This window comes from Urocampus carinirostris, chromosome 9, assembly GCF_059441175.1.
Source record: "Urocampus carinirostris isolate Australia breed hairy pipefish chromosome 9, RoL_Ucar_1.0, whole genome shotgun sequence".
Taxonomy (NCBI): Eukaryota; Metazoa; Chordata; class Actinopteri; order Syngnathiformes; family Syngnathidae; genus Urocampus; species Urocampus carinirostris.
This window is the reverse complement of record NC_142357.1, coordinates 16,805,990-16,830,964: the sequence shown is the minus strand read 5'-3', so window position 1 is coordinate 16,830,964 and position 24,975 is coordinate 16,805,990. Positions and strand designations below refer to the sequence as shown.

Genomic DNA, 24,975 nt, shown 5'->3' with positions numbered 1-24,975 from the left:
TAGCCCTTAGCAGCTAAACCCTTGGTAACAAAAGTGAGTACACTGTTAAAGTAAAATTTCCTGAAGTTCAATATTTTGTGTGGCCACCATTATTTTGCAGAACCTCTTTAATCTTTCTGGCCATGGATTTCGCTAGAGCCTCACAAATTGCCACTGGAATGCTCTTCCACTCCTGCATGACATCATGACTGAACTGCAGGGTATTCAAGATATTGTGCTTCTCCACCTTCTGTTTGAGGATGCCCCAAAGATGTTCTATTAGATTTAGATCCAGAGACATGCTTGGTCAGTCCAGACCCTTCGACTTAGTCTCTTTAGAAAAGTCTTGGTCATCTCAGAAGTGTATTTGGGGTCATTGTCAGGCTGGTACATTGGCCTGCAACCCAGTTTATCTCCAGTGTATCACAGTACACAAATATCCCTTAATCAAATGCAGTTCCTCAATTTCAGTTGCACTCATGCAGCTCCAAACCATGACATTCCCAACACCATGCTTGACCTTAGACACAACACAAACATGTTTGTACTCCTCACCTTGTTGCCGCCCCACCTGAGCAAAAAAATGAGACAATGAGAAATCAGACCAGAGGATATCTTTCTAAATTCCATTGCCTTTTTGGCATACTGTACTTCATTTCATTGTGTCAAAGCAATGTTTCTTCAGTGATGTTCTATCAAACATTATAATAAAATCTCAGCGAGATGTAAGTGGTGTTCTCACTTTTGTGACATCCCTAGTGTTCTTACTTCTAGTAATTACGTGATGGATTTAGGCGTATTGTTATTCCTCTTATTACTAATGTTATCATTGGCCTGGGCTGCAAGAATTTTGTCAGTGATATAAAAAAAAAGTCAGGGACCACTAATGTACTGGTACGTGCAACATTGTGCGACATCGTGTATTACCTAGCGCTACCTAGTGGTAAAAAAAAACATACTTCATCCATTAAACTAAGAACAAACAATATTGATTTGAATAATTAGCAAAACATATAAAGGTACCTTTTTTTAAAATACTCATAGGTCAAGAAGTCTTTATTTATTTTAATATAATGAGACTTGCCTCGAGGGAGCTGACAGGATAATTCGCAATTATTCTGCCAAGGGTACAAAAAAACTTTTGAAAAGCTGTGCAAAGAATAAGAAAAATGATTTCATTTGGTCACTTTGAGTGTTCGTTGTTTGTATTGTTTTGTTTTCTTTGTAGCACTCATTTTCGGTTGGCTACAAAATACAATGACATCTACATGTCAAATGTTACACTGTGTCCCTTAACACAATAGTAATCGTACTACCTTGTTAACAAGTAAAACATTTTAGATAAAAGGGTTTTGAGGTTTGAGTTACTTTACTAATGTTAAAGTAAACGTGGATACATTTGAATTTCAGGGCGGGATATATACCAACAAACTAGTTGTAATAGCTTAACAAAAAACAACTTAATTCACATAAGCCAAAAAAATAATAAAATCGAAATGAACCCTAATCAACGATAAATTTGAAAAGTAAATGTGGCCAGCTAATGCTGTAATCATATCATGCCTTCGTTGTAGAAATATATGCAATATTTTATACAGGCTTTGGGTTTGTAAAACGATGTAATAGTTTGTAATAGGAGCTAGTTGTGGCACATAGATACACAAAAATGATAATTGCCCTTTCCAAAAGCTTCCACTGATTTAGAAAAGTGATCAACAGACTCAAACTCAGACAACCGCTTAAGATGATCATCATCACTAAGTATTTTGTGAACAGGTCATCAGTCTAAAGACGAAAATAATTACAACAAACAAAGAACCATCCAACTCGTTGAGATGCCAATGTTTTAATCAAAGATCAAGAGAAAAGGGGGTAAAAATAGGCACAGTGCTTTCCTCGTAATTACAATGATATCCTAAAAGCACAAAAAGAAAAAAAAACAGGGAAAGAATAAACAAGTTTTTCTTTATATGGCTTGTTCACCAACTTTGAGTACAATTTAAACTTTTTATTCATATATTCGACACAAGGATCAAACTAAAAGTGAAACATACAATTATATGTCTTTCAAAGGCAAACAAATTGGGTTTGTCCCTTGCAACTATCGTTCTGCTTGCCACACTGCCATTGGACAAGAATACATGTGTGATTAAAGGTTTACAGTGAGGCATAACTGGGGGCAAGATGACATCAAGGGGTGGACTCTCCTTTTGGCATAATAGGCAGACGCCTGCTGGTATTTAATGATCATTTTACCCCATTTCAGCACTAAAGATAGAAAACTGAAACGATCAAGAGCAGCATCAGAGCTGATTTGTGGGCTCTAGATTCAGAAATTGGGCAAGATTGGACCAGCAGGCGTTGTGTTAGGGCAGGGGTCGGGAACCTATGGCTCGCGAGCCATATATGGCTCTTTCTATGAATATCTATGGCTCAGAGACAAATTTGATTGCATGCAAAATGTCTCCATCTTGTTCGAAATTTGAGTTCTTCATCCTATTCAGGTACACGCAAATCCAATCCAAAGCTAAGTATCCGATGTTACTTCGCAGTATATATAGGGCACGTTTTTCACTACAATTTACAGTCAAGGTGTCACCTTATGATGAATCTACAGAACACACTGTAAATACGCCAAAACACCGGAAGAGAACTTAGTCTTTTGATTGGGTGAGTGGGAGGGATGGGTGGAGCCATGCAAAAAGCGCAAGCACTACCTCCCATCTCTCGCCCTACGCCATCTGCGCCAAAAGTGAGCTCATCAGGCTCCCTATTTGCAGAATGTTGTGACGTTTTTACACAATAACTGCTTGCATCTGGTTTTGAAACCAATATGTATGAAAAAAAAGGGTCAAAAGGAGTTTAACCGATCTTGAGTAATTGCAAGAAAGAGACAAGTTTAAAGTGGTATGTTTGTTGATTTTGGGACAGGGGCTCTGGCATTATTCTCTTTTCATATTCTTTATCAAATCATCAAAAATAAATGTGCTGAAGACTAAGCTTTTGTCTGGGGTGCGGGTTTAGCAATTTTGTAAATTTGTCTCATAATATATGGTGTGGCTCTTTCCCAAAATAAAATTAATATTTTTTGCTTTTATGGCTCTTTGAGTCAAAAAGGTTCCTGACCCCTGTGTTAGGGTGATTTATTTATTTCGAGCAGTCAGGACTTGATGACATCTGTGCAATATTAAGAAAACTAAATATTATTTCATAAGGTCCACAGGGGAGGCTCAAGTATTTGATCTCGCCTCCAGCTAAAGGGTGTCTGCAGATACATTGTGGTGGGCCCAGATAAACCATTTATAAATACACAATCAAGAAGATCAACAACAACAAAATCAGCTGGTGTTTAAGTAGAGCAACACAGATACTGTCTACGCACGAAGGATATGAGACGGACTAAATACATAAAGGCTTAATCTCCTTTTCTTGTTCATGTGAGAGATTAGAATGGCTAAGAAACAATTCACTTAGAAGGACTCACTCCAACAGGGAGCAGTGCTATGGCAACAAGACAAAGGGCAAGACAAGCAAAAATGATGAGTAGAGTGAATGTCATATTGTGAAGGCCACAAATGCTGCCACCTCAAAAAAAAACCAACAATTTTCAAACCTTTCGATCTGCTTTGCATAAAAAGTGGCAAACAAAACACAATTTGGTATTTCTGACCCAACCAGGCCAAAGGGGCACTCAAATGAAATCTAGTACTGGGATTCCAGCTGTGTCATTGATAAATAATATCAAACAATCGATAAAATTGAGCCCCCCTTCTTCTTAAAATAAATAAACAAACAAGAATACATGAGAACATAAAGCAATACTCATGCAGTCGACATACATTAGCCATTTTACCATACAGAGATCCCTTGGTTTTCGTGGTTAATAGGGATCGGAACCACCCACAAAAAGTGAAAATCCGCGAAGAAAAGTCACACCTTAATAAGAGCCCCCAAAGGGTTAAACTTCAAGATTACCTCATAACTGAATAAGTATACAACTGTAAAAAAAATATAGATCTAAAAACGATAACAAAAAACACAAAATAGCAGTTAAATCAATTGTTTTATTTACAAAGTTCAAATTAAATTGCAGGACATTCGTCAAAAGCACACGCAGCTTCAGGTATGAGCTAAGAGCACCCACTTACTTCAACACTTACCCCCCGCCCTATCCAACTCCGTTTGGTCCAGGGTTTATCAGCCCCCAAACCCTTCGCCGAAACCGGAATGCTTGGACCCATGGTTTTATTGTCATTATTCAAAAGTGAAACAAGATTGGAGGGTTTCTCCTTTGAGTATAAGAAAGCAATAGAGGAGCGACCGGCTAACTGCAGGCTAGTATCAAGTGTCCTCGAATGGGACAGATCCGCGATGATTAAAATAAAACCGTGGGTTCATGGGTAACGGACCTGGCGTTGGCAAGATACTGTACAGGGTCCAGTTGTTAGCCTAGCTTTTAGCATTAGTCTGGACCAGCAGCACCGCTCTTGCCTTCTCCCAAACGCCGCCCAAGTTGCTTCTGAAATCCAATAATAATCCCACAGAGCACTCGATGGTGATGAGCATTTCTTTGCATTCTTCTGACATTCCTTAGAGTCCAATTTCATTGATGAATTTCTTTTCAATGTAACGAGCTGTTAAAAGCTAGCTGCCTTTCCTGGCTTGTTTTGATTTTGAGACGCAGACTGCGCATTACCACCCTGGCTGTTTGACTGACCGCATACACCAGCCTATCAGAGTCGCTGACGCAACCAATTACGCCCACCCAATAAACGCACACACAATCTGCCCCGTGCAGTCTGTGCTTTCTCTGACCACCAAAAAATGTACGTTGATATAAATGACTAAGACAATTCAATCCGAGTAAACTAGCGATAACCGAAGCGCAAAATATCGAGGAGTCTCTGTATGATCTAACTCCTTTGTCTAGAATGTATGTAAATAAAAATTTGGGGGTATTTAAGATATTGTACAGCCTGCATAATTACAATAAAGGTGAAGGTCACATTCACAAATGGACAACAGCCAACAATCTTTGTTGCTTTGAGACTGGGAGGTCGCTGGTTCGCGCCTCGGCCGAGTCATACCTAAGACTTATAACATTGGTAAAATGGCGGCGCCCTCTTGTGGCTGCGGCTACATCGGCTCGCTACAACGGGTCAGGTGTATCGACATTTCGTTCTTACAAAGAATGACAATACAAAGGAAATTATTATTATTATTATTATTATGTTTTTTAAATCAAAACAACCCAAATGAGACTTTTACTTTCCTGATGGATAAAAAAATCAAAGGTGAAAAAGACGTTTTTCATCAGAAGCAATTTTTGCAGCAGTAGACGGAGTTCAATTTTTTTAACAGATGTTTGACCCATCACATTGGCAATTCTTAAACTATTTATCTTAAAGTGAAGGGACAGAAAAAATGGAAAAGAGGCAAATCAGAATTTCACCCGCAACATGTCAACTATTTTGTAGAATATGGACTACAAGGGGAAAAAAGTCCCCCCCATAGTTTAAGCCGTCACATACAGCACTCTATTCTAGTGTCAAACATTTGAATAAAAAGTCTTATAAAACAAAACGTGATAATTGATAAATATGTGTTGTACATTCAAGTCAAGCCTGTGCAACAATATAGCACTTTGCATAAAACAAGACACGATTTGGGCCCAAATCAAAATGTTCACATTCATTTACCACATGGTTGGTATCTGAGTCTATTTTTTGAGACCAAAACAAAGCCTCTACAAATTAAAATGATTCCTCCCCCACCATAAAGAAACAATCCGCTTGGATCACAAAGAATACGTAGAATTTTCACACGTCTGCTCAATAAAGGATATGCTCACATAAATTGACTTTGAAGCCTACATGACATTGTCATTAATGGCTGTTATTTCTTTTTGTTCATCAATTTATTGGGCTCTCTAGAAAGGTGTCCTTCCTAAATGAGCTTAGCCTCCTGAACTTTTCAAAATGGCCACCACTGGGCAATGTAATATTTAAACAGTCTTAAATGCCTTCCAAGTGCAAAAACTACATTTAAACACAATCCTTTAAGATGACTGCAGTAGTCAACATTTCTAAAACGATTATTGTGATCTATTAATATGATCTTATGATTATGTTACAGTCACCTCTTTTTATGTTATACAGCAAAGATTTTACAGTCATACAAGACAAAAAATTATGGTGATTTATTCATTAAAAATGTTATGCAGTATTTTTACCAGGCTAATGTATTTTTGAATGTTTGAGAATTTACTGAACACAACAATAACTGTATATTCCCTGAATTTGTGTTTTTCTATACTCTCCTTTTTGGCTAAAAGAAAAATTCACTAAAATTTGAAGTGCGAGCAAACGCTCAAAAGAAAAGTGAACTAATTGACATGCTTGTCACTTGACTGATCTCCATATTACTCCAATTGCTTGTCAATGGTCCAGAGTTGGCCTACTATATTCTGGGACCAGCCCAACCAGGTTAGAAATTGTTGTTTGTCTTACATTTGTTGAGTAATAAAGAACCAAACTCCATTGTTATAATGTTCAGATGAAAACTGATTTATGATCAGCAATGTTTCTTTCTATATTCACTAGTGCAACACTGGGCCAAGGTCAAAATATGTGTTTGACAACATTCGAGGCAAGGCCCTCAGTAGTTCTCAGCAGCTTGGTAAGCGTGCACGTCCTGCATACTTTAAAGCTGTCTGGTTTTATGCCTGACAAGAAGGTGGCGTGTTGAGGTCTCAGTCTCTAAGGTTGGCTTGCAATAGATGAGGCACACGTTTGTATTTTTTGGGTGGTAGTTGAGTGACGTGGAGTTTAAGTGGCGTTGGAAGAAAGGCTGAATTTTCGAGAGCCACAAGAGCAACCATCAGAAGTTTATGGCCTGGGACTTAGTTTGGTCCCTGATATCCACGACTACCGCTGGAAATCCGTGCCGTCAGAACTCATCAGCTCAGGGATTCCTTTACTGGGAGGCAAACGAGAAGATAGTACTTTGTTTGGCAGCGTTATTTTTCAAATGCACAATGAACGAAATAAGCAAATAAGCCCCTAATGTCATTCATCGGACACAATCATTAAATTGCAACCAGGTACATACAGTGCTGTTTAAAATAGTAGTGCAATGTAACTGACCAGTATATCATAGGTTTTAGAATTAGTTTTAATGTTACAGGCCACAAAAGTTACCAGTAGGTGCACTAAATTCTCAGAAAACAATCAAGACTAGCATTCATAATAGACACGCTCCAAAGGCTGTGCAATTGGGCAAATAGTTCAAAGAGGTGTGTTAAAAAATGGCAGTGTCTGCTTTTCACTGTACTACCTCAAAACTATTTTGTATTTCTCCCAAAAATGTAGGATTTAGCAATGCTAATATTTAGTTACATGACCACAGTTTTTTTTTATATCTACTTCACATCTGTGTGGCACGGAGTCAACAAACTTGTGGAATCTTTCAGTTGTCATTTCACTCCATGATTGCTTAACAACATTCGTCAATTCAATTACATTCATTGTTTTTGCTTCATAAACAGCATTTTTTATTTCACCCCACAAGTTCTCAATTGGATTGAGATGTGGGTATTGGGCTGGCCACTCCATAACATGAATTTTGTTGTTTTGGAACCAAGTTGAAATACCAATTTTAAGGGCATGGCCTCTTCAGCATAAGGCAAAATAACCTCTTCAAGTATCTTGACATTCACATACTGATCCATGATCCCTGGTATGCGATAAATGGGCCCAACACCAGGGTAGGTGAAACATGGCCTGACCATGATATTTGCACCACCATGCTTCACTGTCTACAATTTGTACTGAGGTTTGAATTCAGAGTTTGGGGTCTTCAAACACACAGTGTGTGGCTTCCTGGACCCGAAAAGGACAATTTTACTTTCATCAGTCCACAAAATGTTCCTCTATTTTTCCTTAGGCCAGTTGATGTGATCTTTGGCAAATTGTAACCTCATTTGCACATGACTTTTTTTCAACAAAGGGACTTTGCGTGGCAGTCTTGAAAATAAATTTCCTTTACACAGATGTCTTCTGTCACAGCAATTACAGGTAACTGCAGACTGTTTTTGATCGTCCTGGAGCTGATCTTTGGCTGAGCCTTAGACATTCTGGTTATTCTCGGTCCATTTTATAGTTGTCTTCCGTCTTCTTCCACATGTTTCTAGTTTTTCTACCCATTTTAAGGCATTGGAGATCATTTTAGCTGAACTCCCCCCAAAAAGTTCACACCTCCTTTGGGACCTCCCTCTCCAATCAATCTTTTAATCAAATAACGCCAATCTTCGGAGCAGTGTCTTCAGCGACCCATTTTCCTCTGATACATTTGCAACCTCTGCTGGCTTCATCATTCTAATATATGCGGCACGCAATTTAAGCCTGATTCACACCTGTCTTTTCTTCTCCCCCAAATCGAAGAACTCAAAGATTCTTTTTCAACACATCCCTTTGAATTATTTCGCCAATTTGACAGCCTTTAGAGCAGACCTGGGCACTCCGGTCCTGGAGGGCCGCACGTCCTGCCAGATTTTGAAGTTTGCTCTTCTTTAACTCAGGTGATACAAATTATAACCTCGTTAGCAAGCTAGCAAGTGCTCGTTAACGATACTGGTGATTGGAATCACCTGTATTGGATCAGAGAAACCTTAAAAATCATGCAGAACATGCGGCCCTCCAGGACCGGAGTGCCCAGGTCTGCTTTAGAGCGTGGCTATTATGAATGCTGGGTCATGTTCGTTTTCTGACTATCTACTGCACCTACTAGTAAATTGTCAATTAAAAATATACTAAAAAACAGGGATATTGTGGTTAGTCACATTGCACTGCTATTATTTTGAACAGCACGGTAACATGAAAAACATTCGAGTGCTAAAATTGTTATGTATACGTTATATAACAATTGGTGTATCTCTCTCTCTCTCTCTCTCTCCCTCTCTCTGTTGATATATATATATATATATATATATATATATATATATATATATATATATATATAGTGACATAAAAATAAATTCATCAGAGAGAGAGAGAGAAAGAGAGAGATAAAAGCATATATAAAATCATTACATATCTAAATTAACACACGTATATATATATATATATATATATATATATATATATATATAATCATCTCATCTCATCTCATCAGCTGCACCGCTTACCCTCAGTAGGGTCGCGGGGGTGCTGGAGCCCATCTCAGCAATCATCGGGCAGTGGGCAGGGGACACCCTGAACTGGTTGCCAGCCAATCACAGGGCACACGGGGACAGACAACTCACTCGCTCATTCACACCTAGGGACAATTTGGACCGGCCAATTCACCTGAAATGTATGTTTTTGGAATGTGGGAGTGTCAAATCTAATCGTTTTTAGAATATTAACCCTAACAGGGAGGAAACCGGAGTGCCCGGGGGAAACCCACGCAAGCACGGGGAGAACATACAAACTCCGCACAGGAAGTCTGGAGCTGGATTTGAACCCACGCAGGAGGTTCCCATGACATGAACTGTGCCGCACAAGCGCTAACCACTGTGCCTATATATATATATATATATATATATATATATATATATATATATATTTACAGATTTTAAACATATATATGAGAAAGGAAAAATTCTTCCTGAAATTTCACTTACTGTGTCAGTAAATTATAGCGTATTGTGCCAATCCCGAAATGTAATTCACTGCTTCTAACTAAAGAACTAAAGAAAACATCTTATACAAAAAAAAGATTTGAGCATACCTGCTCGAAGGGAGCGGATTGGAGGAAAGGAACATCAACGACAGTGCTGGATGCCGGCAATACATCTGCAGAGGAGGAGAAGACAGTCATGGCAACTTTCATTCAGGTGGACAAGAGGAGCAGGATGGGGGAGACGGGGTGATAAAAGTGAAATAGTTACCATAGCAACAGTTTAAGCCACAAGGGCATAAAAAATTGGACAATTATTGTTCAACGTGCAAACAAGTAGGACGAATGCAATTTAATCAGATGACAAAATATGACCATTGTATTTGAAAGGGACATGGGCATGAAACAGAAAACACCCAATAAGCTATCAAATCAATAAAACCAATTCAATTCATTTTCCTGTGTATATTTTTTTTATTTTTTTCCATCTGGCTAAATTTAATTCCTGTACAAATAAGTGGATGTCTATATTTTTGTTTTGTGTCTCCATCTAAAGAGATCTTATCCTCAATGTGCTGCCTCATAAGTCAAATCTGCCAAGCAACCTCACAATAAGTTGCTTGTTTTTTCTTATATGTCTCTGTGCTTGGAAAAAGTATGGTTCGAGTTGCTAAATCACCGGTGGGCAAAAAGGCAGGCTGTTGCAGCTGCTGGTAGTGGAACACGTCAGGGTTGAAAACGGCGGCGGCGCTGCTCTTGTCCAGCGTTACCGGCCTCTTTGGTAGTGTCTGCATGCCTCCTGCTGGAACGCCCTAGCCAAACAGCAGCATCAAACAAGATTTAGTCCCTCCGCCATCAAAGCCATGACCTTTTTGGTGCTTCAACAAACAACAATTTTGTCAAGAATGTTGTCAGTCCTACGATCATGTTTGACAAGCTTGAATACTGTTTACAAAATATTGAAAGTGAATTAATTCAACTTCCAACTGCTTTTTCTCACCAGTGCTACAAGAGTGCTCTAAGTCCATTGCAGCAGACTTCGGACAGTGTGCAGGGGACACCCTGGACTGCTTGCCAGTCAATCACAGGCCACACAGAGTCAGACAACTATTCATTCACAGACTCGTTCCTCTGTACAATCGTGATTCCCCAATTGACCTGCTGTACATGTTTTTGGTGATATGGAAGAAACCAGGGTAGATAAAACCCACACAAGCACAGGGAGAAAATCTAAACTCCGCTCATTTAGGACAGTAGCTGGATTTTAACCCAGAACCTCTGAACAGTGAGGCAGACATGCTGACCAGTTTGTCACCATAACATCCAGATATCTAATTATTCCATTTAAAATTCAAAATGTAGCCTACGCACATATTTAATTGTGCCACCTACATTACCAGATATTGTGTATTCACATTTGCAAGGTCATGAAATGATTTTGTTTCCTTTGATTTTGTGGACCAAAACATATGGGTAATACAATTGTTTTCACGTTTTTTAAATATAGGCTAGAAGTGTTGCCATAAACTTGTCATTCATTTTATAGTACTATTTTCATTATTAGTCTTACATTTTTATCAAAATTGATTTTTACGTTTTATCATTTCATAATTTATTATCACAAAACTATATATTATGCCACTACAACACGCATCCAAACTAATAGAAGGCTCTTTGCTATTTTATTTACACAATGGAGTAAAAAGAAATCAAACATTTACAGCAAAGCTAGGATGTCTGGTTTTGAAATCACAAAAACGCCACTAGAGGCCGTTGCAGTCAAAATGTGCGCTAATGTGACGTCAACCAAGTAGAGGTCAAGCCAGGAGCACACAAAGGCAGATGTGACGAAAGTCATTGACTCTTCTCTTGAGAAATGTTCTGTTTATTCATTTTTGTGCATATACAATAACTGTGTTGGGGTAGCACCTTTCTTGCTTGTTTGACGGTCTAAATGCATTTTACCATGATTAATGTTTGCTGCTTCAGTAGAGGTAATGCAATAAGTAGACCCAATATTAGGTACGGATTTCAACGAGAAGGCTTTCAACATATTGAGCATATTCAGCCTGGTTATGGGGGTTGCTCAAGCACCTCCAAAATTATATACATTTTAAAACACTCTTTTCCTCAATAAATGACAGGATATGCTTAAATATGTTGAAACATGCTAGCTAAAACTGCCTTGTAATGGTTCAGAACATTTGATTTCAAGCACCGCTCTCGCCCTTCTACCCGCTACCCTTTCGCTCGGCTAGTGTCTCTTGTGACATAGCGGCAGAGTCTGTGGACGCACCAGGTTTTCATGGTGAAAGTACAGTATGTTATTATGGAAGCCCAAGATAAAAACTTTCTTGAAACAATCTACCTACCTACTTACCTACCTACCTACAGCCAAATACCATTCTACCTCTCTAAGATTTGACCTACCAAGCTTGCTACCTACCTATGTTTCTACTTACCTACTTCTGTAGTCCCAACCTACCCACTACCTACCCATCTATTTGCTGACTAACAACCTACTTAGCCACATACTATATAGTGAGTAATGATGTTGAAAATAAGTTTGACTCACAAACACGCTGGGTGTGATACTGTGTCCAGCCTTCATCCTGGCCTGCAGGTGAGTGGGAGGATGGAAGTACTTGCACTTGTCCCGGCCACAGCGACCCTTTACATAGTCCATACAAACGATGACAGAGTTCTCGTTGGAGTCCACCATGCTCAGCTCCAGTGGGTGAGCGTACCGACAGTCGCTCTCCCCCCGCGTGCAGTTCCCACGCTGGAACTCGCGACAAACCTGCAGCCAACGGCGAATTGTCAGTGTTTGTGAAAGGAACACGATGACCTCTACGTACCTCCAGTTTGTCCATGCGCGTCTGTTTTGATACAGCCACGTTGTTACCCAAAGCCAGGCCAGCAGGACTTCCAGGGAACAGCAGGGGAGAACTGGGTAGCATGTCTGGCATGAAGCTCACCCCTGGGCTTATGTGGCCTAGGTAGGGGTTGAACGCCACACTTGGATTGGTTGCCAGGGTGGGTGTCATGGGGAATGTAGTCTACAGATTTAAAAAAATGCAATTCATAGTTTCAGCGCTTTCTGACATTTATTGAGCCTGGACACATCTTCTAATATATACTATGGCATTACCACTACAGAAAAAAATCACAAAAAGTGCAGTTGTGCCTTGAGTGCAGTAATTCCTTCTGCTACTTTTTTGTGAGTCACTAGTTAAATCTATCCAATTGAATCTATTTTACCAATCTATCTAATACAAACTACTTTATAAATCCTGATTTGTGTGTGTGTGTGTTTGTATGTGACTTACAAGCTCTGAAATGGCTTAATTGATTTTCGCGAAAATTACATAGTTGTACTTTAGACCCCCGCAAGTGTCTTTAGCTAGGTTTCGTGTCAAGGCACCTCCCATAAATACCACAAAATCGATAAACATCTGATTTCGTGTGGTCTGCTTTTGTGGGGTCCCTAACACCCTCTGGCGGCCAAATTAGGCGCTACAGCTCCCGACCACCGACCACTCCAAGCAGCAGAATCCAATCTTCTATCGGCTGTCAACGCCGGGCCATTTTGCCTGTAGTTTCTTTTTTTTTAAAATGTGCAATTCCTAGACAGGAGAAGTCATTATATGACTTTCTGCAGATATGTTAGCCATTCTTCCCATAGAAAATCAGGAATCAAATATATGTATCATTTGTGTGAATATCCTTTTACATTTAGCTCACAGACATACATTTTTTTAGAGAGCAAAGAAATTGAATTCTCTGCACCTTTTTTACCGGCCAACATTCCAATTCAGATCAACTTTTTGGCCTTGCAATTCAAATATATTTTAAATAGTTTTTGCATACCAATTTCTTACTGAACCATTGCAGTATGGTTAAATCAATTTCATTTTATTGGCTTTTTAAGGCACTATTTAATCATTTATTCCCCTTTGTTCCTCTCTATACATTGACACTTGTTGCATGGTTGCTCCACGTTGTAAATATAAAATGTTTGCTCCCAATTAATTTTTATCCGTCTTTCAACACAAAGTTTCTATTCATCTATTCTGCTTATTGGTTATTTATATTTATGTATTTTGAATTAATGTTATATATGAATTCTCTTAAAATATGTTCCCAAGTATTGAACTTTGCAAGGTGTGTCTGCAATGTAGATTAGAGTGTTTGAAGAACTGAAAATGCATGGCACATGAATGGTGGACTCACGATGGGCTGCAGCTGTCCTCCAGGTAGCACCAAATGCACCTGCTGAGCCAACATAGCCGTGGCAGCGGCGGCCTTTTGCTGGATCAGGTTATTCCTGCCGTTAATCTCCAGCTGGCTTTTTAGGTGTGGTGGAGGGTGTAGGTATTTGCAGTTATCTCGTGCGCAGCGGCCCTGCATGGAGACATACAATGGGGAAGATGACACATCTATTAATTCTGCGCCCTGAAATGTCTTAAGTATCAAAAGAAGTGTGTTCTTTAGAGCCAGATAACGACCTTACACTGTCAAACATTGGGAGACAAACATATGTTTACTTTGTAAACATTCCATATATGCAAGCAAATCAGAAAAAGACAACAAATGGAGAGGTTTTTTTTTCATTAGACAGGCGACATGCATCCATTGAAAAAGACCCTTGCTTATTATTGTGCTTATCACTGAATATAGCTGTTAAAGTTAATGGACGGCATTACCGGAAAGACACCTAAAACTAGCATTCAAACACAAAAATTCAAACCATTGCATTTTGACTAATTAGAGTCAGCTATCCTCAAACATAATGCAAAACACAATTGATGGGTTTTATAAACTGATATCTTTAGGCGAATAACAATTGTCTGTCTTAATTGTCATTGATAACAACACAGTGATCATTTACATCAGGCTCTCCAACCCTTTTCACGCTAAGAGCTACTTTTTATTACCGGTACTAATTAGAACAAAGAGCACTTCTAAAATAACAACTTATCATGATGACACTATGCTGTTAAAAGGTTATTACCTGGTTAATTAATTGGAAGCAGGGTAAATAGACTCAGTCAACCACACAAAAAAATACTAGAAAATAATATGACCCAGCACTAGAGAGCTTTTTTTCTGATCAAGCTTGTGGGCACATCAGCTGTACTTAGAGGGCACCCTGGTGCTTGCTGGTACCACGATGGAGACCTCTGATCTACATAAACACACTCAGTGAAATAACGCATTTGTAGCTCAGCTTGACATGTAATAATTACAAAATCTTCTTTTTTTCTTCCATTCGTCAGCCAAGCGTCAAGTAGGCTTTATATACAAGGCGGCGTTTTGTAAGTTCTGCTGGAATGGAGCACTAATGAGGTCTCCAAGGTGCTGAGTAAAATATGAAAAATTCAACTGCCGTCTGCAAAGTTGTACATAGTCATAAGCGCGTTTGGCAATGCTCGTCTTGTCAAAGCAAGGCAAAGCACAGCAAAGTAATTGATTTTCAGTTAAATCTCATTTCTGGAGCATGCACTGCAAAAAACCTCAATTGAAATATAACAGATACGTCGAATTAAGTAAGAACAAATATTAACTTCCCAAGTGAAAATGAGCAAGAATCTGCTGGTAAACAATTTTACTCAACTTACCCACTACCTACTTATAGGGTGTTCAGAGGGTCTTGGGGACATTTTGACATTGAATATTTTAAAAACTATCAGGGAAATAAAACACACGTGGTAATTTCAGAAAGATTGTTGTCTAAATTTTTACATGACATGTTCAAAGACGTTCAATGTAAGCACCATTGGTCACACCACACACAGAAAGCCAATCATCAAATTATCGCCAAACACATTCCATTGGATTGTCAATGGTTGCAACACTTTCTGTTATTTGTGCCTTCAGCAGATACATGCCACCCCACTGGAGTCTCTGTGTTAGACAGTTTCTGAACACAACACTGGCAGACAGATGGTTTGGACGGTCTGGACAGAATGGATCTCATGTCTTGGCCACCCAGATCTCCAGATCTCACACCATGAGATTCATTTTAATGGGAATTTGTTAAAAGATAGGTCTTATTCCAGGAGACATAGATGAGCTGAAAGCACAAATCACAATCACAATGCAATGCTGGGATGCATTTGGCAAGAATTTGACTTTTGGCTTTCTATGTGCGGTGTGACCAATTGTGCTTGCATTGAATATCTTTGAACATTTGATGTAAACATTAAGATTAAAAGCTTTCTGAATGTACCAGATGTGTTTATATATCTTTAATAGCTTCCGACATATTTAATGTCAAATTTTTACCAAGACTATTGAACACCATGTTTATTTCCATTTTTTTACTGCATTATTTTACTTTTTTTTAATCATAAATATTGCACCTCAACATGAATGAGAGTCAAAATAAAAATTTAAAAATAATTCCAGTGACATAACATCTGTTGCTGACAAAATGAGGTATCACTTGTTATCTGAAGTGTAATTCATCTGATTAGATAGATAGATAGATAGATAGATAGATAGATAGATATATACTTTATTCATCCCCGTAGGGAAATTCACACTTCACACAATTATGCAATAGTAAGAAGCAAATACCTCTCACAGTTTAAGAGCAATGAATTCAATGGTGCCCACTTTTATATTTTTTTAATTGAAATTAACTTAGAGAAGAAATGAGTGAAAACATTGTTATACGCGAAACCCAGAAAACAACAAGAGGCAGTGAATTAAGAATTCTAAAAGACAATAGTGCAAACATGATCCTTGACTCAACTGCAACTGTTTTTTAACCATGAATAAATGTTTTCTGTGGTATGTGAAATTTGCCTGCTGGCATCAAATGAGCTGAGTAAACAACGTGATGAGATAAAGTTCAAAAGTGGAAACAGATGGTCAGAACTCACCAAACAAATTTTCACAGACCAAATATGTGCAACACATTCCCAGGCAGGGGCACAAGTTTCTGTGAGTGCTTTAGTCCAGTGGTCTTTTTCATCATATTTTGCTTATTATTGTTTTATTCAAACCACTCCGGTCCCACCAAAGGTGTACCGGGTGTTTGAGGCGGTGCGTTTTAATAAAAGTGTGATTTTGACGGGCGGGCGCAGTTGCCTCTCAGGCGTGGCAAGCGTCACATTGCTAGAATCCCCGGATCAAATCTCATTTCTGCATTATAGCATCATAACCAATCAGTGTGGAAAATGATCAACCCTTATGACATGATACAAAGATAGTAAACAAACTAGTGGACATGGAAAAACGTTTGTAGTTCGAGGACGCATAAAACATATACATCAAAAACACGACAAACAGTGCATGAAAGACTACACAACAACAACGCAATTTTTGCAAGAATCTGCTTTTTGGGCAGCAAGTGTTTTTTTGATTACATGGCATAAGGCTCTTTGGGATATTTTGCATTAAACGTTACAATAGCAACAGATGTTGAAGTGAGGTGGATTTGTTGTTATTATTATTAATGTAGTCATTAGTATTAAGGTTATTATTGTTGATATAACTGTTATCCTAATTAAGTAAAAGATTAATTCCGTGTTTCCCATACCATATAAAAATCCTGGTGGGCCGCTAGGGTCTAGTTGGTCCCCGCCAGGGTCTAAAACTTGTATTTGAAAAAAATTGATTAATTTTGTCTCTCACTCACTTTTGGTTAATTGGTCAATTGGTTAATATGAGTGTTTTTGTCCGGTGAACAGACGATAGAGGGCTGGGGTGGTGGTATTGCTGCAGAAGCACATTAAGCACAGGAACGGTTCAAGATAGATTGCAATACAGAGTACAAAGGACATTTAAAAAAAATGATTGAAACCAGGAAAATCATCTTTATTTGGATTCATTCTAATTATATTGATGGCTCCAAAACATTTTACATCGTCTATCACTGACATAAGAATCTGAATCAGTCCCTCAAAGCTCAGCACTTTGTGTTCCTAAATGCCAATGTTCGAGACTAATGTTTTTGTCTTTGTGATACACATATTGATTTTATATTTTGCATATTTCTGTGTTTTTTTTCAGTTAACATTAGTTAGCAGTTGAATTGTAATTAGAAGTTAATGTATTAAAAATGTTTTTTTTCTTTTTAAAGCAGTGAATAGGTAATATTTATAATTTTTATTTTGTTGTGTAGTTTGTTTTTCAGACATTCTTTATTGCTTGACTTCAAAATTGTTTAGTAGTCAAGTCAAGTCATGTTTATTTGTCTAGCCTTTGATCACAAAGAGTATCAAAGGGCTGCACAGAACAGTTTTAATGTGTTAAAATAAAGGATAGTATAATATAGTGGTATATTGTATTTTTCATTTGTTTCATGCGTAATGTTACATTATTCACGGTAGCATATTGGTTAAAACAACAAAAAAATGTGAAGAGCTGTTTGGGAGCTGAGCAGAAAGAGCCAGTTCTCTAAGAAGAATCGGATGTCCCATCACTAATAGATGTGCTTTACAATAACCTACCTGCCAATTTATACAATTTCCCAATATTTTATTAGTTTTTTGATCATGACAATTTGAGTACACCATATAAAGATTTTTGTATGTGAAAAAAACTACTTGTTTTTTTGTTTTATGCGGAGGGCATGCCCCTGGACACTCTCCTGGACACTCCCCCAGACACGCCTCGGGCACACCCTCAGAACCCCAAGACCAGGGGTGTCAAACTAATTTTAACTCGGGGGCCATACGATAGAACAAACATTCTGTCGGGGGCCAGACTGGTAGATTAAGGAGAAAGAAAAAGAGAGATAAAGAAATAAGAGAAAGAGGGAGGCAGGACAAAGAAAGAGAGAGGGAGAGGGCGTGAGAAACAAAAGAGAAAAAAAGAGAAGTAGTGAGAGAGGGGGAAAGAAAGGGGCGGAAAAAAGAAATCCAAAGAGAAATAGAAAGACAGAAGGAGAGAAAAGAGAAAAGAAAGCGCGAAGGGTAGGAAGAGAGAAAGAGAAAAGAGAGAAAAGGAAAAAAGGAAGTGAGAGCAAAATAATTTAAAAAGACACAGAGAGAGAAAGAGACAAAGAGCAACAAAGGAAGAGAAGAAGAGAGACACAGAGAGTGAAAGATGCAGAGAGTGGGAGAAAAGGTGTGGAAAAGAGAGAGAAAGAAATACAAGTACAGTGTTTTTGTTCGAGGCACCTGGCTTTGGCAACATCAAGTTGACATATTTCAACCTGCGGCTTGTTTTTCTCTTGCGCTTCTCTGAGTGTTGTCTCGCGGGCCGGATTCAATCCTTTAGCGGGCCTGATCTGGCCCGCGGGCCGCCTGTTTGACACCTGTGCTCTAGACTGTCCACCCGCCGGGTTTCAAAAAAATCTATGGATAACTCTGCACATCTCAACACAAATTGATGTTACATCCTAAGTTGAGGGATGAAGAAGAGGCTGCGGAGGCTCGGCAGCATTGCATCAGGCCTGCCAGGCGGTCTCCTGGCCTCTCGTTGTTGCTGTGTGCTAAAAACAGCCGTGCCACTCAGGAAGATCAAGCTAGCCAATGGCTATGCTCTCCTCTGCTGTTGCTAGGCCTCTCTCAAGCCTCCAACTCACTCTCCCTTTGCCATCTCTCTACTGCTTTGGAGGAAACAACGCGTAAAATGGACCAGTAATACATTTTAGCTCAATAAGCAAGGAGACAGTGGTTGCAAATTGCACAGCTGCACGGAACCACGTGACTGACTGAATACAACTTTCCATTTGCAGCAGGCCAGCAAAAGTCTTGCAAAACCAAAATTTGAATAACACAAGTATCAGGAAGGGGCCAAGCGTCTAATGGCGGTTAAAACCTACTCTTTTGTCTTTGATGCAACACTGGGCTCTGCTCAAGGGTGTATAGCCTTATGTAAAAATCAGAAGAAGAGGCAGAAAAGGTTCCATACTTAGATACAGCAGTAAATGTCGCCATGCCGACGGAGCAGTGGAAAGACATTAAAACTAATGTGCCAGAAATAGAGTGTGCTGTGAAAAATACAACATCGAGTCTTGGTTTAAAAGCGCTAGTTGTTTTTGTTTCTGGGTTTAGAAGTATCATTATAGTGATAGGTCTAAATGGAGCTCCCCTCTTCAACATTTGTCACCACTTGTCATCAAATGTTGCATAAACCATTACTTTCTGTGTAAACACTCACTTAATTTCAAATAAGTTCTTGATGAATGGCAGAATACAGTTTGCTTAAAGGAAACTCTGTTGCATTTGAACTGAGATTGTCACCAAAAGGCTTGAGGTTGGTAGCATAGTGAAAATGAAACCCCTCAACCGACACCGTGTTTGCTATTTGCATTTCAACGGATATCCTCAATTCACGTCCTATCTGGAAACAGAATAAGGCTGGGACACAAACAATAAAAATCTGCACAAAATCAGTGCATCTTACAATTGTCAGATTCTGGTGGGAACGGAGAGGACGATCCCAAAAATGTACACAAAAGATAAAGATTAGATAATTGATTCTTTAACAGAAAGGCAATCGTGTCGGATAGCAGAACGACAAAATTTACAATAGTATTTTCAGAATTCAAGGAGATCAAAGCTGCTAAAACACAGGCTTGACTACACATCTCTTCTACATAGTTGAAAAACGAACTAGATCTGTATGAACGCAACATTAAGGAGCAGACACGTGATTGTTGGAGCACAAGCAGAGGATGCAGGAAAATATACTAGATAAAATACCTACATAATGAAACATTCCCACACGTGGACATAACTGTATAATGTACGTAGATCAACGATTTTCCTTTCACTGAACACACCATAAAAGATAGTCAACGCAGAAACCATACTCACACCTGGATAGAATAACAGGCTCTGAGACTACTTCCCCAGAAACCATACCACCCTAAAGAAGTACATAAAACTGTGAAAAAATATACTTTGCAAGTGAGTATTTGTGTCTTATTTATCAATTAGTTTTGGAATTTTGTTGCTGTCAAATGTAATGTCAAGGACTCATCTCACCCTGGCTACCCCCTCTTTGACCAGCTACCTTTTGGTAGGTGATAAATATCCCTTAATGAGGACTAATAGGCTCAGACAGGGCTAATATCCCCCTAAACAAGTGCAATAGACTGTAAAAATGGAAAATTTGTTACTGCTAAATGTTATTGCATATTTTTTATTGTACTCGTTTAAGAATGCACTATTATGCATTGCACTATTGTTACGATGCACTTGCAACTTAGAAAACTTTCCAAGCATTACCTTGTAAATATTTTAGCCTATTTATTCTGATGTTCTTCGATTGTATTTTTCTCTAAGTCTTTCTTATGTTTTTATCTTTGAGTTCCATGTCTCATCTCATTGTAAACAATGTTCACCGTGTTGATATCAATGACAATAAAGACAGACAATTGTTATTTGCATACACAATGTGAACTGTCAAATATATCACTATACTACCTCATAAGCAGATAATTAGTACATAAAAAGCAGAAAATAATACTTAAAATAAAAAAGAATGATGTGCTTTATGTTTTTTTATTTTTACAGGGCAATCTTAAACCGCTTTGTAAAACAAATTAAGTTATTAAATGTACTGTGCTACCTACTGCCACCTACTGATATGGATGACTATTACAGTTCCTCATCTGAAGATTGCAAAAATACTGAATAATGGCCTGATTTTTTTGGAAAGATAAAATTGGGCAATTTCCAGCGGCACACTAGACAAGGTCTCACGGCACACTATAGTCTGCCCTGGCACACTGGTTGAAAAACACCGGTATAACTGACCAATTTATATTCCACTATTCTTGTTCATCAATCAACTAAAAAATGAATTTGAATAACAAGTGGAAAGGCCTGTAGCCATCCATGACTTCAACTTTTTTGCCACAAGAATTAACCAGAATCAACCATTCTTCACTGCGATTGGCTGGCAACCAGTTCAGGGTGTCCCCTGCCCACTGCCCAAAGATGGCTGAAAGTCCCCAAAAAATAACCAGGTCCAGTGTGTGCCCAAGCTAGTGTTGGTTTATTTACTACTTGAATCAAATCAATAGTTGCCAAGAAGCTTTTCAAGTGTCAAATCGGTCAGATGAACGTTAAAATCTCCATATTTTTATATTTAAGAAATTTGACTGGACAGAGAGAAATTGAGTCTGTAGTATGTAAATATAATGTCACAAAAGCAAAGGACGTAACGTCATCTCAACAAAGTTTGTTTATCAACAAATAAATCTGAAAGCCACAAGTGATGCAGCGCCTATTTTATAATGTGATACTCAAAATGATTTAGTGATCTAGTGATTTAGGATCTAGTGTCACAAGGTCGGGCTTATTTCTGAAGCGCAGGTCGACGCTTGGAACCTAAATCAACGGCAACTGGATGATGAAAGTGCTGCATTTGAGTCAGATCAGGAGGCTTCACCTGCTACTTGTAACCGCGGAAACCAAAACTATATGTTTCATGTGCAGGAGCAAACCCCTACTCAAAAAAACAGCATGGAGAGGGATGATTACGGCTGGGCTGTATTTGCCCATGACACACTACTGGAAGTGGTGTCTCAATTACCTTGGCGGTTAAGGGATCTGTGAACCGTTAACTGTGAAATTACCAAAAATCATTGAAGGAAAGCCTTACTTTTGTCAAATGTATACAATGAATTACAGCAGGTGCTCAAGCAAAATACAGACGCTGCCCTACTTACGAACGAGGTAGGTTCCGGACGATCGTCCGTAAGTTGAATTTGTTCATAAGTTGCTTCAGTGCTGTATTTTGTATGGAATGTATGTTTAAGGTTTAGATAAGTATGTTTAAGGCTTTTATAAGTAACCTGTATTGTTTTAAAACTGAAACATAAACGTTTGATAAAATAATATGCTCTATAATGTTACAAAGGAGGCTAAATGATAAAGCATAGTACCGGAAAACAAAGCTACACATTAGATGTTGACATTCTGTGATCTGTGAAGCCCTTTGAGACTCCTTGTGAATAAGGGCTATGCAAATAAACATGACTTGACTTGACCATAAAGATAAATAAAGTTAAGTTTAACCTACTTTTGGAAGATTAAGGTGACTTCCTCCTTCGTGGTAAAAAGTGGACAAGAAAAAGCGATCCAACCATTTTCTCAACCCCATCAAGCTTTCTTATTCCACTTACATTTCAAAAGAAATGGCTTGCATCTTCTTTACACTTTACACCAACCATATAGAATGGATGTACGAGATATTAAACAATAAAAGTTCTTAGTGCACTAAATATAAAGTGCAGTATGTTTACACACAAACTAGGAAGTAGAAGGTGGATTTCTTCTTCGGGGTGGATGCTGAGTGACCTCTCACAGCGCCACGAGGCGGAATGAAGCGCTACAGTACTGTCCTGTACTCGTAAAAGGGTGCACACAATACAAAATCTAACTTACAGCAATGTCCGGATATTTTTCGATGTCATGCAAAAAATGATCGTATCTACCGTTTTGCGTAAGTTGAATGGTCGTAAGTAGGGGAGCGTCTGTAGAGGGTTTTTCCAAGCAATTGAGTCTTTATTTTATAAACATTGTAACTGATGTTTGTCTTCCTTTATGATTATCAAATTCAACCGGGGCAAACAACCACAGAATAAAACTAGAAAGCAATTTTTTCATCAGCTCCAGCAGCAAAGGACAAACTAAAATCCGTGTTCCAATGTAAAGGAGCTGGTGCAGATATTTTGCAGTTTCACTCACCTTGAGGGAGTCATAGCAGGCGACCACTCTCCCGTTGTCCACATGGCAGCTGTGCGACGGGTGCGCAAACTTGCAGTCGGTGTCCGGACGTGGGCATGCGCCCCTCAGGAACTCACGGCAAACTTCCAGGGTCAACCAGTTTGTGTCCCGGCCCACGCTCGTGATGGTGCTCGCCGCCATTGCCCACAATGCTATGCAGGCTGCAGGAGTAGAAGATGGAAAAAGGTCATCCAGGAGAATGGGTGTTTCTGCATAGGCGTAAAATCGGGACCAACAAATCCAGCCTGACCCGCAGGTAAAAAATCCCGACACATTTTGAGAGCAACCAATTAACTTGATTTGCAGGACCAAGCCCGAAGCAAACATTAAATTTCATATTCTATTTGTGAGAACTTGGGAGGAAAAGATGTGCAGATCATTTCAAATGCAGATCATTTCAAAAGATGTGATTTATGATAACAAATTAAAGCCTGCCTTTTGTAACAAAATCCAAGTTAAACTCAACCGTATAAAAGTCTACATCTTTTATAATTCTATGTCTACAGTGGTTGGTTAAACTTACATTAACCGACAATTTTCCATCATTGACGGATTTTTGGGGGGAGTTCAGGGGAAAATATAAAGGCCGTCCGTCGAAGGGTTAAATTTGGGCCTTAAACCACAGTAGCAGTACGTTTTTAAGAATCTATTGTGGCATTTTAAAGAGAGGATGAGAGACAAGAAAGAATAATGACGGGTGTATAAAAGACAGAGACGAAAAGAAGTTCCTAGAATCGACACTGCAAAAGTTTACTACAGTATCGAATGATACTATCCTGTTGGATCGATACCAGAATTCCCAGGATCGCCTATCCCTATCTCTACAACACACTGATTTAATGACGGTGTTTCTCACACATCATTTTTGTTTTTTTTAATGATTTTGTTTTTTTTCAACATATAATTTTTTTTCTAGTTTAATACCCACATATCGAAAAAAAAGGCAGCAAGAGAGACCAGCATGACCCGAACGTAATGTGTGACATTTTAGGATCATTTTGGGTCAGATCAGATACGGGCTTAAGATCTTACCTCTATTTATGCAGATATTTAACGGCTTTTCCTGGGAAAAGTGCCAGCTGAACTTGGACTTGGTTGAATGTCCATAGGGAGGAATAAAACTCCTCTAGGACATCGATGTAGCATGGGAGTATGTCCTGTTCTGTTGGTCGGGCGGGGGTTGGTAAAAGAGAGGTGAGGCAGCGCCAGGCCCACCCTGCGACTCTGATGCATTCACGTCAACATGATGGAGGCAAAGACAGTCACTGCAGTGTGCGTTTATCCCAGCAAGTCACTCGAGAGGTCGGCGTCCCTCAAGTGTCCCGGACAAAAAAGGGAAATAAATGAGAAGCTTCTTTAAAGGGAGTTGGCACCGGGTCGCCCTCATCCAGCTTTTTCATGAAAGTGTCCGCAAAGCATCAGGTCATACGACACTTCCTCACGTCCCACTTGCACTTCCTCCTCTTTCTCCAGTCTCTCTTGCGGTTGCAAGAAGGCACAAAAACGATGCTTGACGGATTAAAATACAGCAGGGACCTTCTGGAGAGTGTGCTGTGCGGGGGCTTGGGGGACGAGGAGGGGCAAATGGTGGATGACCGAGGGGCTGCTCCTGAGGAGGACCACGAGGCGCGATGGACGG

At 39.1% G+C, this 24,975-nt stretch overlaps 1 protein-coding gene across 2 annotated transcripts; it reads right to left on the bottom strand.

Moving 5' to 3' along the window:
- Nucleotides 1-1,809: 1,809 nt before the first annotated feature.
- mbnl3 (muscleblind-like splicing regulator 3) lies at nucleotides 1,810-24,975 on the bottom strand. Of its 2 annotated transcripts, none has more exons than XM_088344658.1 (8): nucleotides 24,369-24,975; nucleotides 23,298-23,497; nucleotides 13,870-14,040; nucleotides 12,495-12,695; nucleotides 12,212-12,436; nucleotides 10,316-10,448; nucleotides 9,748-9,812; nucleotides 1,810-6,957 (listed from the first exon to the last, which is right to left on the bottom strand). In XM_088344658.1, exons 2-8 carry the CDS (start codon nucleotides 23,475-23,477, stop codon nucleotides 6,955-6,957), a joined length of 978 nt encoding a protein of 325 aa, XP_088200784.1. In that variant the 5' UTR covers nucleotides 23,478-23,497; nucleotides 24,369-24,975; the 3' UTR covers nucleotides 1,810-6,954. The 2 variants fall into 2 exon arrangements, with proteins under 2 accessions (XP_088200784.1, XP_088200785.1); XM_088344659.1 differs by having other exon boundaries at nucleotides 23,298-23,488.

What these genes read in the sequence shown, in the direction of transcription:
- mbnl3 (XM_088344658.1), bottom strand. Translation starts at nt 23,477, where the DNA reads ATGGCGGCGAGCACCATCACGAGCGTGGGCCGGGACACAAACTGGTTG. An exon ending in GAGGACAGCTGCAGCCCATC is followed by an intron (nt 12,696 to 13,869) that starts GTGAGTCCACCA and finishes TTAAATCTGTAG; the next exon opens with ACTACATTCCCCATGACACC. An exon ending in CGCGCATGGACAAACTGGAG is followed by an intron (nt 12,437 to 12,494) that starts GTACGTAGAGGT and finishes CGTTGGCTGCAG; the next exon opens with GTTTGTCGCGAGTTCCAGCG.